The sequence below is a fragment of the Etheostoma spectabile genome, chromosome 8 (genome assembly GCF_008692095.1).
Source record: "Etheostoma spectabile isolate EspeVRDwgs_2016 chromosome 8, UIUC_Espe_1.0, whole genome shotgun sequence".
NCBI classification, from domain to species: domain Eukaryota; kingdom Metazoa; phylum Chordata; class Actinopteri; order Perciformes; family Percidae; genus Etheostoma; species Etheostoma spectabile.
The window spans coordinates 15857637-15883530 of record NC_045740.1 but is presented as its reverse complement, the minus strand read 5'-3'; the positions used below and the strand labels follow the sequence as shown (position 1 = coordinate 15883530).

General features: G+C 39.3%; 1 protein-coding gene across 1 annotated transcript in view; it reads right to left on the bottom strand.

Moving 5' to 3' along the window:
- lrriq1 (leucine-rich repeats and IQ motif containing 1) overlaps window positions 1-22672 on the bottom strand; it is a 40660-nt gene extending 17988 nt beyond the window's left edge. Inside the window, exons 1-17 of the mRNA XM_032523961.1 lie at window positions 22330-22672; window positions 21348-21444; window positions 20996-21078; window positions 20777-20891; window positions 19653-19813; window positions 19083-19157; window positions 17177-18799; window positions 15793-15945; window positions 15429-15579; window positions 14744-14937; window positions 12984-13111; window positions 12678-12751; window positions 12200-12293; window positions 7307-7486; window positions 3690-4136; window positions 2954-3137; window positions 158-283 (exon numbers count right to left, since the gene is read on the bottom strand). Of these exons, the coding sequence (XP_032379852.1) occupies window positions 158-283; window positions 2954-3137; window positions 3690-4136; window positions 7307-7486; window positions 12200-12293; window positions 12678-12751; window positions 12984-13111; window positions 14744-14937; window positions 15429-15579; window positions 15793-15945; window positions 17177-18799; window positions 19083-19157; window positions 19653-19813; window positions 20777-20891; window positions 20996-21078; window positions 21348-21444; window positions 22330-22461 (4017 nt within the window). The 5' untranslated portion in view covers window positions 22462-22672. The remainder of the gene's footprint in view (window positions 1-157; window positions 284-2953; window positions 3138-3689; window positions 4137-7306; window positions 7487-12199; window positions 12294-12677; window positions 12752-12983; window positions 13112-14743; window positions 14938-15428; window positions 15580-15792; window positions 15946-17176; window positions 18800-19082; window positions 19158-19652; window positions 19814-20776; window positions 20892-20995; window positions 21079-21347; window positions 21445-22329) is intronic.
- Between the last annotated feature and the right edge of the window lie 3222 nt (window positions 22673-25894).

The following is a 25894-nucleotide window of genomic DNA, read 5'->3' as shown; positions in this document are numbered from 1 at the left end:
GTGTGTGTGTGTGTGTGTGTATAGAGAGAGAGTGTTGGTTAAGTACATGCATTTGTGCAATTTGTATTGTCCATTGTGCAGGTTTGTGAATCTGATAGGGCGTAGGGTAAAAACTTACTGAACCATGAACATGAGGAACACAAACTTGTTTGCTTACCTCATCAAAAACAAATTCATCCATGTCCACCTCCTCAAAGGTGTCGTCCTCTCCGGTGTCGAGGCATGTGACAGCAGCCAAAGCAGATGCCAGCCTCCTCCGCAGAGTGAAGCCTCTCCAAAAAGCCTGGAGGTACCCAAAGAAGAAAATGGTAGAAAACCCTCCATGAATCACGAGGCAAACGTAAATATTGTGTGTTATCCCATTAGGGAGATAAAACATGTTAAGCTTGTTTTAATTGGTGAGTGTTCTGCTGTCTGAACTCTGCGTGACTCTGTTCTGAGACAAATGGAGCTCCAGTGTGCCTCTAAATCCTCCAATTCCCAATGGGCTGCGGGGGGCACACTTCACTTCAAGTTGAGCCGAGCAGGAATCCTAAAACTCTTACTACCGCACTTCTTTGGAATCTGATTAATTACTCATGTACCCCCACCACAACAGACACACACCATTCCCACCACCCCCACCTTCTCCCTTAGAGAGCCCTAAAGGACTCATCAAAACACTTTTTGTGTTGAAAAGAGATTTAGGAGAAGTGTTGAATAGCATATTTTTTAGATCAGCCGCTTACTGTACACCCATATACAGGATTAGCCGAATATGCCTCCATAGCACGTATAAGGCCTGAAGATGGATGTTCAAGGGTGGAAAAGGACATTTTGAGATAATAACTGTATGAAAGTTATTCCAGACACAATATTAAAAATTCTATTTGTAGCAGTAAGGTCCTCATTTACACATTGACAGGTTAATCTGTGTGCATTCATGTGCAAGTAATGCTTGTTACTAACATTCCCCAGAGTCCTTATTTTTTCTCGTCTTGCAGTTTTCCTTAGATTGGGGTGGCACCTGGATCTTGGTTGCAGCTGCTGCCGTGGTCCCACTTGACGCTGCTACACCCTGTACACAGACTTTTTCTGTGTACACGAAATAATTATTTCTCTCAAATACTGTTCACAAATCTGTCTAAATCTGTTAGTGAGCACTTCTCCTTTGCTAAGATAATCCATCCACCTCACAGGTGTGGCATATCACATGATTAGACAGCATGATTATTGCACAGGTGTGACTTAGGTTGGCCACAATAAAAAGCCACTCTAAAATGTACCATAAGCCGTCTACAAAGAGGAGTTTCAGAGAATTTGGCAGTACATCCAACCGGCCTCACAACCACATACCATGTGTAACCAACACCAACCCAGGACCTCCACATCCAGCATCTTAACCTCCAAGATTGTCTAAGACCAACCACCCGGACAGCTGCTGCAACAATTGGTTTGCTTAACCAAAGAATTTCTGCATCATCTGCATGCTCATCAACCTCATCGGGGTCTCGACCTGATTGCAGTTTGTCATCGTAACCGACTTGAGGGGTCAAATTCTCACATTCGACTGCATCTGGTACTTTGGAGAGGTGTTCTCTCTCTCAAGGCAGATGGCAAACACCGTGTATGGCGTTGTGTGGGTGAGTGGTTTGCTGATGTCAACGTTGTGGATCAAGTGGCCCATTGTGTAGGTGGAGTTATGGTATGGGCAGCTGTATGTTGTTGTATGTATGACAACGAACACAGGTGCATTTTATGATGGCCTTTTGAATGCACACAGATACCGGGGTGAGCTCCGGAGGCCCATTGTTGGGCCATTCATCAATGACCATCACCTCATGTTTCTCTTGTTGAGACTTGTCTATGCTAAATTAGGCTTCTAAATATTGAAGGTTTAATTAAAAAAAATGCCAAATGTCTCCAAAGAGACCATTCCATCTTCCTGAATTTAGTATATAGTATTTGCTGCTTTTCTCAGTTTAACATCATTGTCAATAGAATATCGTTGAGTTTTTGACAAAACAAGCATCACCTTAAACTATGGGAAATTGTGATGGGTATTTGTTCTTATTTTCTGACATTGTATAGTTTCAATGATTAATCAAACAGAAATTTGAATTGACCAATTATTCCAGTATGACTGCATTTTTACTTTTTTTTTATCATTTCCACTCTCATATCTCTAAATTGTTAGTTGTTCTAATGTAGATTTCCTTACATTTGCAATGCATCAATGGACATAGTGTTCTGGATATGTGTACAGATGGGTGGACTGAACTAATACCAGAGTTTCTTTAGGTTTCACCAAGTCAAATTTAAGACTTTTTAAAACCAATATTGAATGAAATTTGAGACCTTTATCAGAACATCAATTAAGCCCTAAATACATTTTTAGGGCTTAATTTTCTTTTAAAGACAGCGTTAAAAACCCTGAATATATAACAAAAATAAATGGTTGAATCATTAATTTGAGCTATTCAAGTTATGCAGTCATACTTAGCTAGACCATTGTCTCCAGCACTGTACAAGCTCAGGAACAACGGTCCAAACCTGTTACTGCAGTATTGGGGGAAAGAAAATGCTCTAAATTGTAAATCTAAATCAAAACCAATCTGGCCTGGCAGTCCCTGGCCTCTCATGCTCTATGGGAATGTTGCGTTGGCCACGTAATTTACATACTCAACTCCAACTGGATAATTGTATTCTGACATAGCCACCATACTACACATAAATAAGTTTTCCTGTACATGACTTTCAAAATAGCATCAGAGGGAAACTGGTTAGTTGGAGGCGGTTGCAAAAATGGGCAAAAGACAAAACATGTAAGCCACGTGGGTATGTTTTCTATGTAACAAAGGCATTCAAAAGACATTCAATTGCCGCCCCTTATTTACAGTATGGCTTGACTCCACTTGTTGTAGTAAACCAAACAAGAAGTTCAGAATGTCTGACAAAATTCCAGAAGTTTTACCTGGATGACAGTTGCTGCATAATCTTGGCCAACAACGCTCCCATTAATATATGAAGGTCTTAACGCTGGCTTTCCTCCATCTCCACCACTTCCTCCTCCTTTCTCAGCTGTGGAAAGGCTGCTGATGTTCTCACATTTCAGTCTATATTTCCTCCACAGCTGCTGAATCACGACTGCTGCTGTGCTGCTCCGAAAAAACACACTCACGCACACGCACACACACACACACACACACACACACACACAAAGTGAGGGATTTATATGATGTCATAGCACCTCTGTCTTTCAAAACATGAATTTATTTCTGAGCAGAAAAGGAGGACTCTGGAGATTTTCAGCCTGTCCAGAGCCACCCTTCATATCAAAGATCTATCGTCCTCCCAAAGATAGTGCGGTGTTAATGATAAAGCTGCGTGTTAAAATGAGTAAAATGTTCAACATCTTCTGCTGTAAATCACATTGAGGAGGCTCCAATAATGACAAATGCTCTGCAGCAGAAACTAATAAAATGTTGAGCTGCTATGAAAAGAATTATATTTTTTTTAAAAAGGGTGTTTGCTTTTAGCCAGCAGTGTCCACTTGTGTAGCATGAAAGAATTTGGAGGCTTTCATTACAAACACTACAACACACTACACTATCAGCTGATTTTACTTATCTGTTGTTGACCATGTTGTGTTGGATGGAATGGACACTACAGAAGTGGACACTACTGACTCAGAACATTTGGTGAATTACTTTTGGAGGCCCAGTGCCATTTCGTTATCGGAGGAAGTTGGCTTTCCCTTTGTTGCAGAGGAGTGAACACTGTCAGAGTTAGCTCTGCAATTTGTTGTCTCTGTCTTTGAACCTCCTGCAACAGTATCAAATGAGTAATGCTGACTCTCTGCAGCTAACTTCTCCTCAAAAGTCCCGTATTTGTATCTGATAATGTCGCTGTTTGGAAGAACTGGTTGGACTTTTCCAGTGGACTCCATTTCTGGGCACTCAGTACACTTGTCAGCATTGGTGCTGTCCATGTGTCCAATTTTATCCTCAGGTTTTGTCTGGCATGCAGCCTTGAGTTTGGCAGCCACAGTGGTGTCACCATATTCATGGGCAAATCTCTGGTCCTTAGCCAGCTGTAGAGCCTCAGCAAAGTGTCGGCAGGAGGTCTTCACAGCATCCAGGGAAGATGAGGCATTACTGTGAACAAATGCACACAAAAACACACTGTTTTAGGTCTGGATGCTTGCTCTTTTCAGAATGTCTTTAGAATCGTAGAAGTGATTGTAAAACCATCCCCCTGATAAACCTTAGTGTAATAAACTTGATTTTACCAATGCTGCATAAACAGTAGGAGCAGTAGTTTTCCAGTTTTAAAGAAAAGGATGTGCATGTTACTTTTAATTAGATTTTGGCTTGATTTCTGTTGTGCTGTGATTAGTTTGACACTGGCAAATTCATCAGGAAGAGAACTAATATTAGTATGTGATCTAATATCTGTGGATAATTTCATCTGGGAAACAGCCTAGTCACAACCTGTGTGAGGTGTATTCTGTACAGTTCAGATGTTATCACCCAACCAATGGTACTAAGAAAAATTTGGGGTTTTCTAAAACATACACTGTATTTCCACATTTTAAAAATCCCAGCTATGATCAAGAAACCACACTATATTTGATGCTCAGAGTAATTTAGTTTGGAGCATACTGTTATGAAACAGTATTAGTATATAGTATTAAATGTGTGGGTATCTGGGGGGGGGGGGTTGCCTCTGTGTGCGCCCTAATACCATATAATGTCTCTTTCATTGAGGGGATAAACTGACTACAAAGCCACCTAAGTGGAAACTTAATTAATCTATTAGCAATGCTTGGCTCTGCTCCCCTCCTTGTCTTCAACCCTGAGGGGCAGAGGCACTTCAGTGCCCAGCCAGTCTGGAGAGCCAGTAGCCTAAGGTAGTAAAGCTTCTCCTCTACAAAGACCTGGCTCTTCGTTCTCAGTGGGACAAGTGAGAGGGCAGTCGGAAGGTCCAAAAGAATTGTGACCCCACTGACCTCGTCACCCCCGTACCTGCTGGTTCACTCCAGGGTCACCATCAACATGTATACCACTGATATTAGAGAGCAGAAATAATCAAAAACACGTTTTGTAATCCTAAAACTGCAATACAAAATGTTTTTGACAGAGAGGTAATTACTACAAGACACAAAGACAACACTAAAATCCCCATTGTTCAATTATATTTCAGAACATTTGGAGACATTTGCTGTGGCTATGTCACATGGATGCTCCCAGCATCAGTCATAGCTGCAATAACTGCTGCAAGAAACTGAAGAGCAGCAAAGGTCAAGACGCCAGCTTACAAGTTGACTAAAAAGTGGTTGTGTGAGAGAAATATGCATAAAATATGCAAGATCATAGCTTACTCACTGACTCGATATTTTTGACTCAGACTGCTGAATCACATTAGTTTCAGCTGAACTTGGAAATGCATCGTTACATTATAATCTTTTTAGGAAGAGATCACTTGAACAGGAGGAACAATTTTAACCAATGACTCTTTCAATGTGCATGTGAGTATTGTTTTAAGATAGACTTGATAAGCAGCCCAGTTTTCCTAAGAAGTACATTCGTATTGAATTGATTTGCAGTACACAAATTACATGCTGTGTCAATGTTCAGTGAGCGCCCTATAGCAAGGTGGAAAGTAAGGGCGGGGAGGTTGGGGTGGGTGCGTACTGCATATGACATTTCCAACATGTATGGTAAACATCCAGGTTAAATTATATTATTCTTGTGTCTCTAAACCATGACAATATGCATTGCATCTGTGATGTGGATATTGCCGAGTTAAAACTATTCTACTGCATTAACCCTTCAGCTTATCTCTAAGAGACATTTAAGGTGTTTTATAACAAAGGAAAAATGCAAGGAGAACACAGAACATAGCCAAGGGAAGAAGTAGTAAGAAGCACCAAGATTTCCTTTCCACAAAAAATAAAATGTTCATTGATATTTTTAAGGGATTTTTCTGTTTGTATTTATTTTTCTTATACTTCAGTTTGTATTAAGATAAATATTTAAGATGCTCAGCAAAAGCCATAAGAAGTACATTGTATGTACGAAATAGAGGAATTTTGTAAAGAACAAATGATTCAGCCTACACTCTACACCCTGTAGAGAAAAGTTGTGAAACCATACCCCTGATAAACCCCATGGTTCCCCACCTTACGTCGTCAGTGGACTGACGTGTGGCACTCTTCTCACCTCTGTCAGACACAAGGTCAGGCCAGGGGTTAAATGGCTGTGTTGGTCCTTGCAAAGCCCGCAGAATGGCTCATTGTCCAGAGGCCAGGGGGGTAAGAGGGCACACAGTGAGGGGTGAAGCAAAGAGAGCGCCAAGCTAGCCCCCCAAGCCATAGGAGTCCTCAGTGTGACCCGCATGGGTAGCCGCAGCCACGTTTCATCTTTTGTGCTGTGTAATTTGGAAGGGTCAGGAAGATAAGCAGAAAGTTGACCACTGTTTTAAATGTTGGTGGTCTGTCTCGCGGAGCAGTGTCAATGTGTGCAGAGGCCAGTGACATCGAAGGACTTGTGAAAATAGATAGACGTTGTCTTTAGGCTCACTACGCCCTATGTATCAGACATAACAAGAGGATAGCTAACATTCCTGACTGCTTCATGTCTGTCTGTCTGACAGGCTGATTAGCACAAGATGGAATGTGTTATGTGGCCTCTTGTAAATAGGTTTGCAGTAATTTATATAATACATATAATATAAAATAATTAATTCAACCTAATTTGTTTGACTCTGGTTTCCCATTTGATTCCACTGATTCAACAAACATATTTTTGTTGAGGAAAACTTTTCAAAGAAATTTCAATTATCTGGTAATGTTCTGGCTTTAGAATTAATGTGATGTGGAATTATTAAATTCTTGACAGAGTTTAGTGATACATCAAACAAAATTGGGAAAGAGCATGCTATCTGTGACACTGGAACAACAGTACAGTGCATGGTGCATTCATTTTTTTATTTGGACACCACAAAGACAAATTTGAAGGAACACATCTGAGCTAAGCAATTCCCTCCTCCCTTCCCATTTTGAACCAGAAGACAGTCCTCTAGACAGTTCAGTTTACCAAGACAGATGATGTAAGACTGTTACATAACTAAGCTGAAACTCCCTGGTGCCAGTACTGGAAAGAATTATCATGATGAAAATGTGGTTATTGACAAGCACCTCCGATTACAGGTTTTCTTTGTACTTGATGTTGATGGGAAAGCTCTAGAAAGGATTAACCTGAGCTCATCCACACTAGACACAGCACACTGACAGCCCATCCACACAAGCAGTTCAGTCTCTTACCTGAGCTCCCTGCTGTGCCTCTGCTGTAAATCACCAGTCTGTTGAAGCTGAGCCTGGCAGAACGCTAGGAAGCTGCCCGGAGCCAAGTTGCCCTCTTGAACAGCAGGGGGCGGTAGAAAAGAGTCTGTCTCCTGGTCATCGGTGGCCCTCAGCCCAGGCACTGCTTTCTGCAGAGTGGATCTAAAAAGAAGAGCGAGCTCTTCTGGTCATTAAGGCCACCTTTTATTGGCCTTCATGTTTTAGTTAGTTATTTTTTTCGTTACAGTTATTTCTTACTTCCTGTAATATCAATAAAACGTCTAATAGTATGAGCAGCGTACTTGAATGGAAAACAGGTTTGAGATATTTATTTAAGGAGTATAGTATTTAAACAACACAAAATCAACGACTAATGTGGTTAACAAATAGAATACATAGAATAAAAAATAAAACCATGATGTCAGCTATAATATAATAGCAGCAGCACTGAACAACAACACTGCATTTATTTGAAAATTTAGATGACAAAAGTATAGTATTAAAGTATTATATTTTTAGATCTGTGGATAAAAGACCTTCTTAGCAGACACATTCACATCACATTTCAGTCTTTTTAAATAACTATACTATTGCTTCTATTGTTCTACATTGTAGTACAGCATTTTGAAAGCCCTCTTCGACCACTGCAGTGATTACAACACTTTGGTGAGTTGTACTGTTGGTATAAACAATAAAGTATTCAAAGATGATGAAGGCTTTTGATTGCGGCATGAATAGAACTAAAAAAAATGGCTGATGATTTTCGAAATGAGACTCAAGTTAGAGAGAGCGTGCTTCTGTCAATGATAAAATATATATATCTATATACACATACTTGTAAAACCATATTTCTATTTGTATATCTCAATTGGTAAAAAGGTATCTGTAATACTGAAGGGTTAAAGCAGCCATTCTCTGTTTAGTTTGACAACTAAGAGTTTGAGATGACTGTTTCAGGTCCTACTGAGGCCACTCATGGTTCACATGCTGTTCTCTATGCTGAGTTCACTGTACATTTTGTGTTCTGGACTAATCTATTTACAGTGATTACATTTTAAGCCAGGTAATGTAATTGTCAACTTAACTATATTGTTTTCTCACAGTGTAGTTACGCAGCTACTTTGGATAACAACTCTACCCATGGCACATGTTAGGTAGTGTCAGCCTACAAACTGGAGGGGAGCCCTGAGAGGCTGTGAGTCTGAGGGAGCGGTAACTGCTGCCTGAGGCTAAGGATGTACAAGCAGAGGAATCCCAACTATCTACTAAACAGACTCAGAGCATCTACTAGTGGAGGCCAAATGTGGTCTGTGTTCAGTGGGAAAATGTGGAGCTAGAAACTCTACAGGACACTTGGGACAGCAACAATAAAACCCATAAAAAAATTCAAGCCTTCAGGCTACAAAGTCTATTTTTTTTTTAAACATTTTGAAGAACTGGGTTTTTCAAAAATGATTCCCAGAGCACCATATGCTCTTAAATCGTGTCTACAATGTCACCAGAGGAGGATAAAACATGTGCTGAGGGTAAACCTTTCATTTCACCAGCTCACAATGTGTGTTTTTGTGAAAATGTAAGCATTTCTTATTTCATATTGTATCTATTTACATGGATATCTCAAGATGTTTTACCAATCCATGGCTATATATTTTTTTAAATGTAGATCCTACTGAATTATTTAAAACACAGCTCCATTTTACTGTTATAACCCAGTTTATGTACCTACTGACCTTACAACTTTTAGATGAAGCAGAAAGCAAAGTATTACAGTCAGACAAAAAAGCTAATGATGGTGCCTCATTGTTTATTCTGATTCAGATATGGATCATGAACCCTTTTCTTGCCGACAATTAGAACCCGTATAAAGGGCTTATACTGTATTCTGATTAGAGGCATAGTTTTCCCATCCCTACTGCCACCCTGAGACAAAGATGTGACCACAAAGTACGGGATCTGTGTACTGTCAGAGGGATATGGTTTTGATGTGGCCCACGTGGTCTCTCTGAAACAGATCCGGATTAGATTTCAACCCTTTGGGCATGTTATCTGGCTGGCTGTCTTCAAATGAAGCTCCAAACCCAAATAGGACCTTTTGACGGTTACATGAGCTCATTGAGGGGGGCAATGTAATGTAATTCAATTAAGGAATGGATGCCATTTAGACACACTTGGGAGAATGCAGAGTAGACCTATGTACAAATAATTGGATGCCATCAGTTGTGGATGTTTACAATGGTGGATTCTTAATAACTGGGGAGTTCTGCTGGTTTTCAGAAAGACACCTCTCTCTACTGTGATATCCTCTGCACTGCATTCAGTCTCATTGTCTTTTTTGAAGCATTAAGCATTTTTTTTGATGGAGCAATGTGTATATTTGTAAAGACTAAAAGAATAAATGAAAGTCTTTTTTTTTTAAAGAAAGTAGGAGCTGCTCAATTTAGATGCTATGAATCTTTTTCTCTCCTTCCAGCTATATCTACATTGACTATACTTGGATTTCAACCTGAAAGTTCCCTAAATTAATATACATTTCATCCTCCTTTCTGAGGAGAAACGCTGTTCTTGGCTCACATTCCTTCATCCTCCGTCTCCAGCCCGTATGAGCACAAGTCCGTATTTCATTTAGTGAAGACTTCCTCCAAACCACATGCTCTTAAAGTGGCCCTGATTAATCAGGCCCACTATTTTCTTCTTCCAGGTCTCCTGGATCAGGGGCTGCCTACAGGGAGTGTAATTCTTAGCGCTTGCCTTTTGCTGCTTTAATTTAGCCGGTGTTATCACTGGCTCTGGATGAAAGGGCCAGGGCATGAGTGTGGAAATACAGAAGGTTAATTCCACTGTTGGCATTGGAGGTTAGGTAAAGTTCAATGAAATATGAAGGTAAAGTTTCAGTTAAGGCTTGCGACAGGAAAAACGTCCCCAAGTAACCCATGAGTTTAGGATTTTGGAAAGTGAATAACATAATAAGCAAGAAATACTACAAATAAAAAACAGAAATGTTATATTCAAATTGTCCACATTATTAAACCAACTGGCGAGTGGTACAAAAGGAGGAATGTTTTGTGCAACTGATATTCAACTCTTTGCAGTTAAGACATAACATACAGAATTTCTGATTCTGATCAAATAAACTGAAACATTCAGGGCTATTTGAAAGGGGCAAGAGAAGTATAGATTTTCATATTTTGGTGTTACTAAATGGGTGTGAGAAGCTCTGAGGAGCCAAACAACTTTGTGTACCTGTAACAGCTGACATCATTGCTCATGACTATGAGCGGTCTTACATATTTTTTATATAAACTCACTGCAACTGTCTTAACTCGGGTAAAATATTTAGGCATGATAAGTGAATGAACAAATTGATATTGAAATGAGAATTGATTTTTTCTGTTGTATCAATATTTTGGGAATTATGAGCACTTAGTGTGTCGTACGTAAGCACAGATGTCGGTGGCACGTCGCAGTAATCTAATAGCGGACGCGGATCACAGTGGTAATCCTGGGAAGTGGACAGGAAGGCCTGTGTTCTGCTGGAATGTTTAGACTACCTGAGCCAGTAGACCGAAATTTGTGATTAAGAAATAAACTGTGTTCAAAACGTTCCCTATCACGAAAATAGAGCACAATATAATGTGTTTGCCATTTTGTAGTTGTGTTCAAATTCTCCGCAGTTAATTTCATTCACTATGTAGTCCACTACAAAATAGCCCAGCTAATTTTAATACATACATACAATGTACCCTAAATTTTACTCCTGTATACCACAATGCAATGTGGCCGTGTTTTCCCAGAAGAGAAGAAGAAGCAGAAAGATATATACAACCTTTTACTATCCTCCTGGGTGCTCGCTTTGTTTCAGGGACATATAAGAAGTATTTTAGTTTTGGTTTGTTTACATGATACTGGTTGCGCCCGCCTCCGTCACACAAACAACGGGCGTATTGCCTGACGCAAGACACGCAACAATGTGTTTTCAGTGAGTGTCCGAAATCTCGTTTGGTCGTTCCCTATATAGTTCACAATTTAATAAACACTATATAGGGAAAAGTGAATGAGTGAATGAGGGAGCGGTTTCTAACACAACTATAGATTTTCCTGGTATGTTCCTTTGAACATTCATCCCAACGAGTATTATTATGTTTCAGAGCAAAGGAAATTGTAACTGAACCTTTTGTCCAAAGAATTTCTGGAAGGAACGGCGGAAATTTCTAATTACACTATGCTGTCTGTGTGGCAGGTACTGCAGAGGAGAAGGCGCTTAAGTTAGAGGAGAACGGAACGAGCATCCAGAAAATTAGATAGTACAGGGCACATTCAAGTCATCTTAATACAGTAGCACAGTCTGAATCGTCTCACAAGCAGATGCATCCACATTAGAAAACAATGACTTTAGATCAGGGGACTTCAACATCTTTTAGGTCAGGGACCCCTTAGCTGAAAGAGAGATGAGGAGGGACCACCTTCCGCATATATTGTATACAATTGAGCTGCATATTAAACTGGACTGAATGGATGAAAAGAAATGGATATTATTTATGTGTCATGTTTCAATGTTAAACATACATCCGGAAGGCACAGTGACTACTTAACTGTATGGCTACCATAGTTACCTATAGTAAGCGTATCTTCAATGTGTATTTTTTTTTTTTACAAATAGGCCAATTTATCTTTGCTATTAAAATGTTGCATTCATATTAATGTATAATTTCAGACTTATTTTAATTTTTGAAACAAGTAAATTATTTTTTACATACCGTAATTTGGCGCCCCACCCCTGCACTAACTTTGAGGACCCCCTAGGGTTCTCGGACCCCTATTGAAGATCTCTGCATTAGATCATAAAAAAAGAAGCCTAACATCCAGCCCTCGTCTTACCTCCAGCTTCTCTCCTGCTGAAGAGGATTCCCTGTGAGGTGGACCTCTCGCAGGGATTGACATCCCTCCAGACTTTCACACACGTTCTGGAGTTCTGAGAGAGAAGTGGAAAAACATCTTTGTCTTCTCAGTGTCTCATTTTCTAAATGTCTATTCTTCGATCTCACCAGTGTCTCATCTAGTGATGAGATGATCTAAATGAGATGTGTTTTAGAACTTTTGCATCTTTTTTCCATGGAGTCATTTACTGTACTTGGAAAGCAGAGCATAGAGCTAATATCATGCCAAATAGATGAAATCATAAGTGTTTATGCCCAACAGTTTGTACATTTATAGGTATTGTATATTATTTTATTTTTATTAGATTATTTTTATTAAAATCAATCTGTGGCTGAATGGGAGTAAGGGATTGGGAAAGATAAAGTTAAGCTTTTATGATGGAATTTATATGGTCTGTTTAATCGAGACAGCCTGTTACCTGACATGCAGTTAAATCGAAGATCCAGATTTGCAAGGGACACAGAATCAGACATGGAGGGCAGCTGGGTAATTCTAGGACACAGAGACAAATAACCCCTTATGAAAGCGTCAATACATTTTAAAATACCATAATACTGCTGTTAAACACAGAAACATTCTGATATTGTGAGTTGTGCAAGTCAAAAGAAATGAATAGAGTTTTAATTTTTGATATCAAATTATAAAAATAAAATTGAAAAATGTGCTACTATCACATACAGGCATAATTCAAAGACAGATATCAAGTAGGACTGGAGGAATATACCTGTTTTGGGCCAAAGAGAGACGTTGCATGAGAGGGAGCCAGCAAGCAGTGAGGCCCTGCAGCGAGGAGATGCTGTTGTCGTCTAGATGCAGCTCTCGGAGGAGGACCTGGTTGTTCAGACTGGGGGGCTGATGGAAGAAAGAGAAACTGAGTGAAGTTGTATTACTGGTCACACTTTGGGGTTAGACTAACTTACTGTTGCTGCTGCTGGTCAAGCTACGCCTAAATGGCCCTGTCCATCAACGTCAGTTGTTTTAGTCCTGCTGTGTTTAGAGTCATCAGTGTCGGCTGTAAGTTAAATACAACTGTGATCTAAGGGGTGTTTCAGTAAATCACCATAGAGCTTCCAGTGGCTTGAATGCATGGAATGAGTGAGAGAACTATTTCACAAAGGGCTGGTGCATATGATAAGGTAAAGGAGCTATATTTGGGGGGTCGCCACCGGGGAGGGTTTGAGGGAAGAGTGAAGCAAAAATGTTCTCAAATATTGTATATCCTATGCATCTGTATAATGGGTGTGTGGGGTTTTTCTTGCTCTCTTTAAGAAAATTAAAATAAAACACTCTCTTAAAACACAATACTGAAGGTATAAACATTTTCATGCTCATAACTATTGTTTGTATGTACATGTAAAAAAGAAAATACTGAAGGTAGGAAGATATTTTAATTAATGTAACTGTAATGTAACTTATAACAACATCAATCAGTTCCATTCATTAAAGGTAAGCCAGTGGCAGGGCCCTGGTATTGTGCATTCTGACTCTCATGTATCTATCTTTTAGTTCAAATAAAACCTATGCGATGATAAATTCAAGAATGCGCTTCAGGCTTTACTTTGATGTTTTGGTGACTTTCAGGTCAAAATTCATCTTTACTGTCTGCAACTAGAAGTGTTCTGTTAGTGTATCATAATTGGGAAAATTGAGGGTGTCATTGCCCCGTTTTTGTAAAATATTACATGGAGCACCATCACTTTCAGATCACTTACGTTGAGAAATATTATGTTCCTTCAGTTGATCCATCCATTTAAACACCTAATCCTGTCCAGGGTTACAGACAGACATGTGACATAGATTTTGTTTTGTTTAGTTTTTTTGTAACAGATGGGGTCAACTTTCAAAATATTCCATACTTGATATTAATTTGTAGTCAAAAGGGAAATTCAGGTTTCCCCAGCCTGTGGTTTTGTCAGGATAATCTGTTTAACCATGATCTGTTTGGTGATAATGCTCCCCAAATTTGCTTCCTCTCAGAAGTTGTTGATTTGAATCAGTCCATATTATATGTATTTGTAACACTTTCAAGGATTTATTTTGAAGGTTTAACACCAACAAATCAAATAGTTTGTATCATTATGAGTAGCACTACACTCTGATTCCTCTCAGAATTCTAATGTGGGGTTTGTGATATTAAAACCAATACAGGAAATATTGTGTTATATTTTCTCTGCATCTTGATAAGAAAATGAAAAGAAGTCTAGTTATATGCAGAAAGCAAAAGTTTTTCATATTTTGTTTTCTGCATATTCATATTTATTTTTAATGTTTTGCTGATTTTCCATGGGGAATCCCTACATCCTTAAATATAAATTATTTACATCACTACCAGATCAAAACATAATGATGTGGGCCTAATTCAATACAACCTGTAGAGTTAAAGCTCCTTATCACCTTCAAATGTCCAAATCAGTTTCTATACAGATCTCACACAAAACTGCAACCCTGCACAGTGACATCCAAAAACAATGCTTACAAACTTACCTCAGTAAGATTGTTGGCTCTCAGGTCCAGTGTGTTGAGGAGAGCGCTGTTCTCCAGACCCTCCACGCTTGCCAGGTGATTGTGTGAGCAGTTCAGATGCAGAAGAGTGAACACGTCCCTCAGTCCTTTGGTGCTGATCAGCTGGTTGTGATCCAGTGACAACCTCTGCAGTCTCCTCATAGACTCTAGACCAGCTAGGAATGAGACGGACAATGAGAAGACACTTATTTAGAAAAGCACAGGGTGAGTCTGCATATAAGCAGTAAACAAAGCATAACCATGTCTATCAAAAAATATAGACAGTCCAAAAGCCCTCTCCTATAAATATACAGTTTTAGAGGTGAGTCAGGATGTTACAGTAGCTGAATATACAATTCAACGTGTTTAACCTTTTGCCTGGCCAATATCTATTTATGACTTTAGCCTCAGGGATCCAGTTCACTTCAATAAATAAATCACTTTTCAATGCATATGAAGCCCAGGGCTGAAAAGAAGAGAGATGCTGCCCCCTGGTGGAGCATTGCAGGAATAGGATATAAAACTAAAACTAAAGACCTCAGATGTGACAAAATCACACAATTACAATGACTGGTGAATGTTAGTTGTTTCTTCACAACAAATATACTCATAATAAACATCCAAGTTAATGTTCCATTTGGTATATAATGAGTTTTCCAGTTCTCACCAATGCGAGTGATGGAGTTGTAGGAGAGGTCTAGAACGTCCAAATTTTCAGCACCAGTTAAACCATGGATGGACGTCAGCTTGTTGTGGCCGAGTTGAAGAACTCGTAAACTAGTCATATTTTCACAGTTGACAAATGAGATGTTATTTTCCTGTAACAAAACAAATAAAGATCTTAGGAAAGGACAAAATATGTTTGTTTACTTTCAGAATACAAAGATAATGATATCTAACTAACAATAATAAAGATCTGCACCATCCAAAAGCACCAAATAGACGCAAGTAAAGCTCTTGGATTACTTAATGTCCCTTGAAATTGGGGCTTTTAAGACAGTGAACTCATTATATACTGACTGAATACCCACCTGTACATCGATGTAGCAGAGCTGTGGTATCTGGTTGATGCCTTCCAGGGAGTTGAGGCCACAGCGTCTGAGGGTGAGGGACTGAAGTTGAGTACACTGAGCGAGAGTGCTTAAGCTACAGCCGGGCAGGTCCTCCACGGTCACTGTAGTCATCTGAAAGACAGGCGAAGATGCTTTAAAGTTCAGAAGGTCTTTCTGGATTTCAAAAGGTTAAGTATATAGTGTATCTGTCTTCACTGCTTAATTTAGGTTACACAACATATCAGACACGCTCACAGACACACATTAGACTTATCACGCCACGCGTCAATTGTAAATTAGGAAAAGAATGCTTATAACTTTCCTGCTTCTGACAGATGGAACTGGCTTAAGGATTTTCTCAAATTAGACGTTCAAGATGATGGTTGAAAATGTGTTACATAGGGACTGCTCTCGTTTGTAAAAGCCCTCATTCACCTACATCACTGATGTAATTGTAATTGCTCCTTCATTAATTTCTTTACACATTGTTATTTGGGCATTTTTTTATGGTCTGATTATTTTTATGATCATTTTATTTCTACTGTAATTTTTGAGATGCTTTTTATTTGTGCTGTGATCAGGGTGTCTCTCAATAGCCAAACCCTGAATAAATAAAGATTATTCTAAAGTTGGCATGTGGGACATGCTACAGGGATATGTCATAAATTTTATCAAATATGGATTAGCCAGAAAAGGGTCTCTGCTAATACGGAGCAGAACTGAGCGATATAGAGAAAACCAGATATAACGATATTCTTGACCTACTACCTCAACAATTAGATTTTTAAATAATCATCAATAATACTGATATGATGATTAACTGGTTAAAGCAAATATTAGAACAGCTAAAACAGTCTGGTAAGTTCAGAATATGACATCACTTTGCTGTAATGCAGCCTTTAAAAGCAGGAGAAGACAAAACTCCATCTTACCATATTACAATATCCAAAAGCTAAGACAATATCTAGTCGCATATCACGATATCGATATATTGCCCAGCCCTAATACAGAGCGTCCTTTTAACATAGCTAGGTAAAATCAGTAGTACATATGTACTTGCAAATACAGTATTTAATACAATTGATTTATTCAACATTATCTTTTTTACTGCTAAGTCATTACAGGCCATATGCATACTACTAGATAGCTCTGGTGGGTGAACGTCTACTAACGCAAAAGGATGAGTTTCACAGGAGAGTTTAGAGTTCCATGTTTACAGTGACAAAAAGTTAGTTCTGAGAAAACTTTTGAGTATAAGCACTTCAGGCCAAATCCCACAGACTTGCATATCAGTGTTTAAACAACTTCATTTATTCATTGTCAACGTGTCTATATCATGGTTGAGCAGTTGTACAAATCTTACCTCTTGCAAGGATTTCTTGCCTGTGAACTGAAGCAAAGAGTCAGGGCAGAGAGGTGGCGGACTGTTGGCCTCGCTAGCGCCTCTCAGCCCTCTCCGGCTCCGAACGGATCCTTTCTGCTTCCTCTTGTTCTGGAGGGAGAGTTTGGACCAGGGGATACAGTTATTCATCCATGACAGCCTCTTCTTCTCTGTGTGCACTGGGAGGCACACGGGTAAAAACACAGGGGGAGGCCTTGCTGCTTGATTTTCGTAGTCCACAGTTTTATCTAGGGAGGTCTGACTGACTTCTGGGTCATGTTGTTGTAGTATGGTTTCAGTACTGGTGGGCCTGACTGTAGACTCGCTTTGTAAAGGACCAGGGCTTGAGGAAGTCCAGCTGGTGCTGTCTTGTAGTTGTGAGACCAGGGAGTTTTCTGTTTTATCTTTATTCGTGCGGTTATTTTTTCTTTTCTCTTGCAGCTCATTTGCTCTTACGTCCTTTTCCCTGTCGTGCACCACTCTCTTTTGGCTCCCCTCATTTAGTTTGAGTCTAATTTCCTCTTTGTTTTTTTCGGGTTCCTCTTTAAATTCTCCCTTCAGCTGCTTCTCTTCCTCCACATTTTTGATCTCCTCCTCCCTTTTGCTCGTCTCCTCCTGTTTTTTTTCTTTTGTTTTGCTCTTCTGTTCCAACTTTTTGTTGTACACATCACAGCCTTTATAGCCATCTTGATCCTCTTTAAGCCTTATTTTGTAATACACTTCATCCCTCTGCTTCCCCTTCTGCTCTTCTTCTTTTGTTTTCTTTTCATTGTCCGTCTTCGTCTCCTCATACTCTTCCATGGGTCCAAGTTCATCTTTAAGTCTTCTGTTTTCCCCTTCCTTTTCTCTTGCCATTTCCTTCACTTCCCTTTTCTCCTCCGTCTTTTTCCTGTCCTTTTCTTCCTTCTTTTTCCTCTCCACAAATGTTATTTCTTCATCTACATTTTCATGTTTACTTTTACCCCTCCTACTCATCTCTTCATTAAGCTTTTCCTGAGCCATCCTTTTTCTATCATCAGCCCCCTGTTCTTCGTTATTCGTCCTCATCTCATCCTGCTTCTTTCTCTCCTCAATCTCCTTAGTTTTTCTCACCTCTTCTTCTATTCTCATGTTTTCTTTCTTGCTATTTTTTCTCTCCTCCTCCTCTAGGGTCATTTCTCCCTCCATTTTTCTCTTCTCTTTCTCCATCTTTTTCCTTGCCTCTTCTGTCTCTTTTCTTTCCTTCTCCCTTTTCCTCCTCTCGTCCTCCCTTTTCCTCTCTTCTTTCTCCATTGTCATTCTCATCCCATCCTCTAGCTTCTTCTTTTCCAAATCTATATCAACTCTTTCCTCTTCTCCCTTCCTCTTTTCCACCCTCTCCATTCTCCTCTTTTCTTCTTCCTTATGTTTCCTCTCCTCTATTTTTTTAAGTGTCATCTCTTCTATTTTTCTCTCTTCCTCTTTCTTCCTCCTTGTCTCTTCCTCCATTTGTTTCCTCTCTGCCTCTATCTTGATTTTCTCCTCTTCCCTTTTCCTCTTGTCCTCCTCATTCTTTATCCTCTTCTGCTCTTCTTCCCTCATCCTCCTCTCGTCCTCCACTCGTCTCTGTAAGTTGCTGATCAGTTCCTAATTGGTCAAGAGAAACACTAGAGTTACAACAAAGACAGTTGTCCCATTTTATTTGAAACATTTAATTGAATCTACGTAAAACAATCCACATATAAATTTCTAACCGACCTCTAAGTGTAGATTATATTTGAGGTCAGTGAACTTTTTATTTGAGAAGTCAAACATCCCCCCCAAATCTCACAGTTGTTGAAATAATGAGCACTGGGAGCGTGCCTACACTCAGCGGTCTCCTGTAGGTTGGATATCTGGTGAAAACTGCAACAAGAGGATTCAGGCATACCTGTTGCAGCAGCAACTCCTGTTCAAGTTTTTCCTGAGCTCTTTTCCCCATCAACTCAAATTCCTTCTGATGCAGCTGGAAACAGAAAGCAACAATCAACAAATAAACATGACAATGGTACACATATGACATTTTTCATAACACTTTAAATTCTGGATTTTCTCTTTGCTATCTTTTTTCGCAAAGCACGTGTGTCTTACTCTCTGACAACTTGTTATCATACTATCAATCTACCATGTTATCTTTATTCAAATTCCAGAAGATAATGTGATCCATTGGATGCCTCCAACCAGTACAGCATGACATTTCTTGAAAAGGCAAGGAGGCAGTATTTTGCTCAAGGGCACTTGAGTTTCCCAAATTACTACATATATATCATTAGACACATCTGAAGTACCAGGTTCCTTTTCCCATTTTCAGTAAGACATACTGTATATAAGAAGGATCCCTACACACTGGGGGATTACAGATTTGATCATCTGAAATACATATGCTATATTAGGATTTATTATGGCTAATCATGTTGAGTAGTAGGAGTCGTTGGAGTAGAGGAAGTCCAGAGTGACTCACCTTCTCTGCCTCCATTATCTTCTTCAGCTCCTTCTGGAAGTCTCTTTCTATTTGTCTCCTTTCCTCCTCCTTCTTCTCACAGTGTCGTTTTTCTTGCTTTGCCTCGTATTCAAATGCAAAATGCTTCTCACTCTCCGTATATTTATGTGTTCCAGTTTCAACTGGGACAAGTACAAAGTACAAAAATGTAAGGCTTTATTACTAGTTAGCAAGGATGAAAACCCTGTTCTATACAGTGAAAACAAACTGCCTCAAAAATAATGCATAAAAGTATATCTCATCTCACAATAATTATTCAGGCAGAACTTGGGCAAGTCAGTAGCACAATATACAATAATATACAATATATATATATATATATATATATATATATATATATATATATATATCTGTACGTCAAACATGTTGCCAAAAAACGTCATCAAAGGGCGCCCTGGTAGCTCCCCTAGGCCCAAACAATAATCGTAAAACAAAAAGCTTCATCAGAATTTTAACCACTGACCAGTTCTAAGGAAATTATAAACTTGTAAAATGTAACCCTACTCTATTCTTTGTTCAAAGGGTGGTATTATGTACATCTTCATCAAACACTCTCTTACTACAATCATTAATAAAAAAACAAAAAAAGAACAACAGTGCCCACTTGTGGGCAAAAGTTCTCTCACAACAGAAGTTACATTATCAGACCTTCAGCAAGGCCTCAACAGTGCAATCAAAAAGGATAGAGAGGAAAAAGATGTAATTTAGCAGCAACGTCTATCACACCTGTGCAGATAACTAAAGTACATCATGTTGTCATTCAGGCATAAGCACTTAAGTTCCAAGTCAATAATGGTTTTCAAGAATTGTCCTTTTTATTCATACGTTTTTGCAAGTGTTATTCACAAGTGATTCCCAGAATTTGATGCTTTTACCTAGGAAATATGCAAATGAAAAGGATCATATAAAGGTGACTTTATCACCCTTTAGTGTGGCTTAGACTGTACATATTTCAGTTTACAAAATGTCAGTACTTTCAGTAATTTGTAACTTGTGTCACCCAGTGGGGTTTACACGGCATTGGGTCAAGCATTGTCAAGTCAAGCATTTTCACTTCATTTTTTAAACATACTGTAGTACTGTACCTTCATTGTTGGGACACACTGACACATTGTGAGTAAAAAGTGGTTCTGTGGGTGCAGGACGGAGGCGGGTGTCAGTAGAAGTGTTGCTCTCTTCATTTTCTGTGTCACCAGTGACCTGGATCGGGCAAAACATAACTTAAGAGTAGTTTGCCACAACTTGTATGTTGGATTCTTCACACAGTAAGAGTCTGAGACCCAATAGTAAAGAGAGACATTTACCTGCTCATTTGGTTTCCTCTTGTCCTTATCAAGTTCAAATGGCAAGTTCATTGTGTTGTCAGTGTGATGTGATAACGTGAAGTCTGAGGTCAATTTGAAAAGAAAAAAAAACATCCATCATCATGGGAAACATGCTCACCTATGGTATTTGGAGGTAATGATAACTGGATGTCTCCTTATTCTATTCCAGATCTGTATCTAGAAATGCTATAGATGCATAGAATAGTGCCAGGATAGATTAGTATTTTAGCTGCCATTTACAATACACAAGAGCTAATGTATTGCCCTTGTTCACCACAGAAAAGTAATGCCTCTAGAAGCATAATGTTGCATGATGTGCAAGTTGTCATACCTTCAATTTCCTCAAGGATGAGCTTCTCACAAACTGCTGCTCTACTCTTTGAGGTTTCAAAGTAGCTAAGCAGAGATGGGGGAATATCATCCAAGTCCTGTTGTAAGAAAGATTTAACTTATCATTTTTTCAGCTTTGTCTGCATCCGGCTCCAAACTATATGGCAAAGATGTTGAGTATATGAGTCAGTTTCCAGCCTTATATCCTATGGTAGGGCCCTTCTGGTCCACTTAAATCTAAAGGAGACCGTGCTCTTGCCACCAGGGCCCCTCCACTTTGGGTTGACCTGCCTGGGAAGATACTGTAAGGCTGCAGAATCAGTGAACTCTTTCAAATCACTTCTAAAAACCCATGTTTATAGAAATGTTTTCATTTTACTTATTTATGTGATTGCTTAACCCATTTTATTTGCATTTTTTTGTCAAGGTTTTGTTTTATCTTGTCTTCTCTCTGTGTTTTGCCTCCTTACTCTTCTCTTTTTATTTACCCAAATGTTGTCTTGCTTTTGTTTGGCCCCATTGTTTAGCTCTGTTGTTATACTGACTTCTTCCTTCCCTGTTTTTGCTATGCTTTGTCTTTCAAAGTCTTTTAAACTCTGTTTTTAAAGTTGCTTTACCAGTTATTATTATTATTATTAAATGCATACAAAAATGGTTAAGTAGGCATGATAGGTGCCAGCCCTGATGATAGCTGCTGCGTCAACCTTTGACTTTATTGTCCCCCAGGCAAGATTTGACTTTCAGGTAAAAGCACATTAAACACAAATACTTCAGCATAAACACATAAAACATACAACAGAAATATGTTAAACTTATCATAACGTTATGCTAAATCCTACCACTCAAGCTAAAATATATAAGTTGATAGCAAGTAAAAAGCTAGCTGCTAGTTACTAGCTACCATTAGCTCGTTGTCACCTGTCCAATTAACAAGTGTTAATCAACTTATTTCAGTGTTCTGGCCTCAGCAGGAGATTTCTTACCTTATCGTGAAACAAAAAACTCTTCTGCTCTCCTTTTGTTTCATCAGCATCAAATATGACTTGGTTATTTAGCTCAAGCGTAATTGTATCATAATTAGCCTCCATTTTAAAACGACAGCGACTCGCTGGCATTTAACTTGGACATGTAGCTATATACCACCGCTATATATAGCTATCTGTTGTCAGAAAGTTATCTTAAGTTGCTATTATTATATCGACAATATACATACTTGTTATTTTTCTCTATTAATTGCTGTTAAGCACAAATTCAACATCTGCTATCAGACAGAATTAACGCTACATCCGCGAGAAAATATCCATTCGCGTCTAGGAGATACTTTAGTCTCCATGGAAACGTTGTGAACTAGCTATGAAGCCTCGCTAGGGACATACCGTGCAAAACGCAAAGGAAAAATCAAAGCTTCTTCGCACACATGTCCTTGCAACTCCCATCTAGCTAAACGTTGTTATTTCTTTCAATTACATATTTACTTATATGTATCACTTTTATTAGTTACATTTATTTGTAATAGCACTTTTTTTAATCCATTGAAATAAAGCTCTGCTTTATTGATATTTTACATTATATATCTACAGTAAGTATTGTTGTATTGTTTTCTGTATTGCTGTTTGTTCAATGTTATTTTTTATCCAAAAATAAACTAGAGCTGTGTCAAATTCAAACCTCTCAAGCTGTACTGTATTGTAGTGTATCATCAGTTATATTCAGTACGTGCTCATTGTGTTCATTCAGTGTTTGTTGTTGTTGTTGTTGTTGTTGTTGTTGTTGTTGTTGTTGAGTGCCAATACTCTCCGACAAACGTTTTTAAGCTTTTCACACTTGCCAACTGTAACACTTTGGCAAAAAAACTGAGTGAGCTGATTTGTTGTGAATGAAATGTAGTGTCATGGACTTGCGTGGGCATCATGGGCAGCCAGCTAGAAGGGGTCAGGAAGCCTAAGACCTTGTAGGTGAGTCACAGGACCAGAAGAACAAAAAATGTGTTAGGCTTTAAACAATGCACATATTTTCCACGGCATTTCTGATCACAAAGACTAGTTCCTCTCTCCCGTGGTGAAGTCTCTGCACTGGTGCTGTACTCCTTCTCTTTGAGGAGATTCCAGTGGCCCACACAGGTTTTCCTATACACATTCCCCAGGGCTTTCTAAAAGGAACCCAGTCTCCTTCCTCAAAGTTTCAAAGAAGAACAGCATGTCCTCCATCCCAAACTGTTTGGTCCGGAGACACACTATGGTCTGTTCTCCTTTTTCGTGACGTTCCAGGACAAAAACAAAACAACAGAATGGCGCCAGATCAATCTAATTTTTCCATCAAAGGCCAAAACTGAATTCCACAACGACAATGAATGGCACCACATCAACAACACTTATGTGGCCTACAGGTTCAACACCATCAGAATCTTGTCAGGTCAGACATGCTTTCATTAAAGGCATCATGGGTCATAGCACAACTTCAGTTCCAAGGCTGACGGGCAGAAACAGGACACTTTGGAGCTTCCCCAGTTGTTGGAGTCAAACTGCCTGTCCCTTATGTTTCATTAGGTCCTCTAAGATTCATTGACCAAGTTCAATTGCTCAAAAAGGCTCCATCAGCAAGCCTTGTCCACTCCGATTAGGGCCAGGCCCTTTGTCAGTGGGCAAAGTGTCCGTCGCTTTTGTCCAAGTGCACAGAACCCAGACAGCAGCCAGACAGGGCCAAGCTGCAGATTTATACAGCAGATTATGCCAGTCAATGGCTCCTCCGGCCTAAACACAGCGGCGGTTTGGATAGCAGCCGTGTGTTTACACTGTCAAGGGTTTTCTGTTACTCGTCTGTAGCCATTATCTTGGCAGCTATTGGGCCTATCAAGCCTATCATTTCCATCTGGGGGCTTTGATGAAAGAAGAGATTGGAGGGAAAACTTACCACCACCCCAAACTACTACTTTAACTTTCTTTCACTGCTCCATTTTTAAATCCACAGGTTACAGAGTCACAGATTGTGAGATACAAACCATCCATAATATGAATTACTAAAAGGTGTTAAATGTTAATTTAATCATTTACCATATTTAGTCACTATGGACTCAATTAATCACAGGAGCCTAAAATGAAAGTACCACAAAAAAAAATGACCATGCACAAACTCAAGCTCACACTTAAAACTCCCCAGTGCTGGAAAATGGATGATTCTTCAAAATGCACTGAGCCAGATTATAGGCTTCTGAGATTAAGGTGACTTGTCTGTAGACCTGATGGTAGTTGAAATGTATTACGTGCAGGTGAGGAGAGAAATATTTAAACCAGCTAATCCTGCTTATAATGCCATTGTAACCCTTATCACTCATGCCGCATTCTTGTAATTATCTGCTGTCAAATCAAATTCTTGCTCGTACAAACAGATATCTGATGTTGGTTCTTTACAAATGTAAAGCTGTACTTGCACAACATTGTCCTAAATTAGTGAAGTTCACCCAGTTCATCCTCAACCCCCTCCTAACCAAAATTATCTCTCCTTAAGTGCGGTGACAACAGCACATCAGTTGGATTTGGACAGAGATTTGGATTGCCTTTCAAAGTTATCATTACGCTGCCAGTGTGACCTTAGTACATCTAAATCTGCTTCAAATGACTGTGGGATTACTATAATCAGAATTCCCTCCTAACAAGATGGAGGGGGCTGCACTGTGCTTCAGGTTCAATGACTCAAAGTAGCACTTCTACTAGTTTGTATTTATCATTTATTTAGACACTTCTTCCCAGTTTTCCCCGTTATTTGTTTTGTAAACTCTGTATGTGGTGTTACAAGGTTTACACAATGTTTTCTAGTCTGCACATTTTCATCTTTGCAAGTATTTAACAGTCACATGCTGTGCATTTGACCGCATTTCCAGACAGTGGTAACATTGACAACCAGGGGCAAAATTGAATGTAAGCTCTTTTGTTTACATCCCCAAGGGACAGAAGTCTATACATGTAAATAGAATATCTTAAGCCAAACTGTTGTGCTGAGCCATAGTCCGTGTAAATACATCCACTGTGTGGAGGCAGAATGGCTCTCTGTGATCAGAGACAAACTGTGGAGGACGCTCCGAATTTTAATGCAGCATTTTAAGTAGAGGAAAATTGCACAATCTTTTTTTCTTTCTAGACTTTTATTTTTATGTCTAAATGTAGTAATACAATTCATGCTTAAGTGTTCAAAAATCACTTTAATTTTTGATTACGACCCATGGCTGCTGCACCTGTGTTCGCCCTCTGCTCTGTCTGACCACATATCTCTTTAAGCCCTTTACAGAAAAACCCAGTCAGCTCTGATTGGTCAGCGTTTCCAGGTCTCCAGAGTCCATAAGTGAAGCCAATGCAAAACTGCCTTGAACCTGCGTTCTATCTAACCAGTACAGTGCCCGTTCATAATGTGCCCGTTTGGAACGGGATGACTGCTCGGCCTGTGGTTTTGCTGCTTGTAGCTTTCTCCAGAACCATTGTACCACAAATCACTTATTTTTAAGTTAAAGTTATTACTTATAATACAATTTGAGAGAGAGAGAGAGAGAGAGAGAGA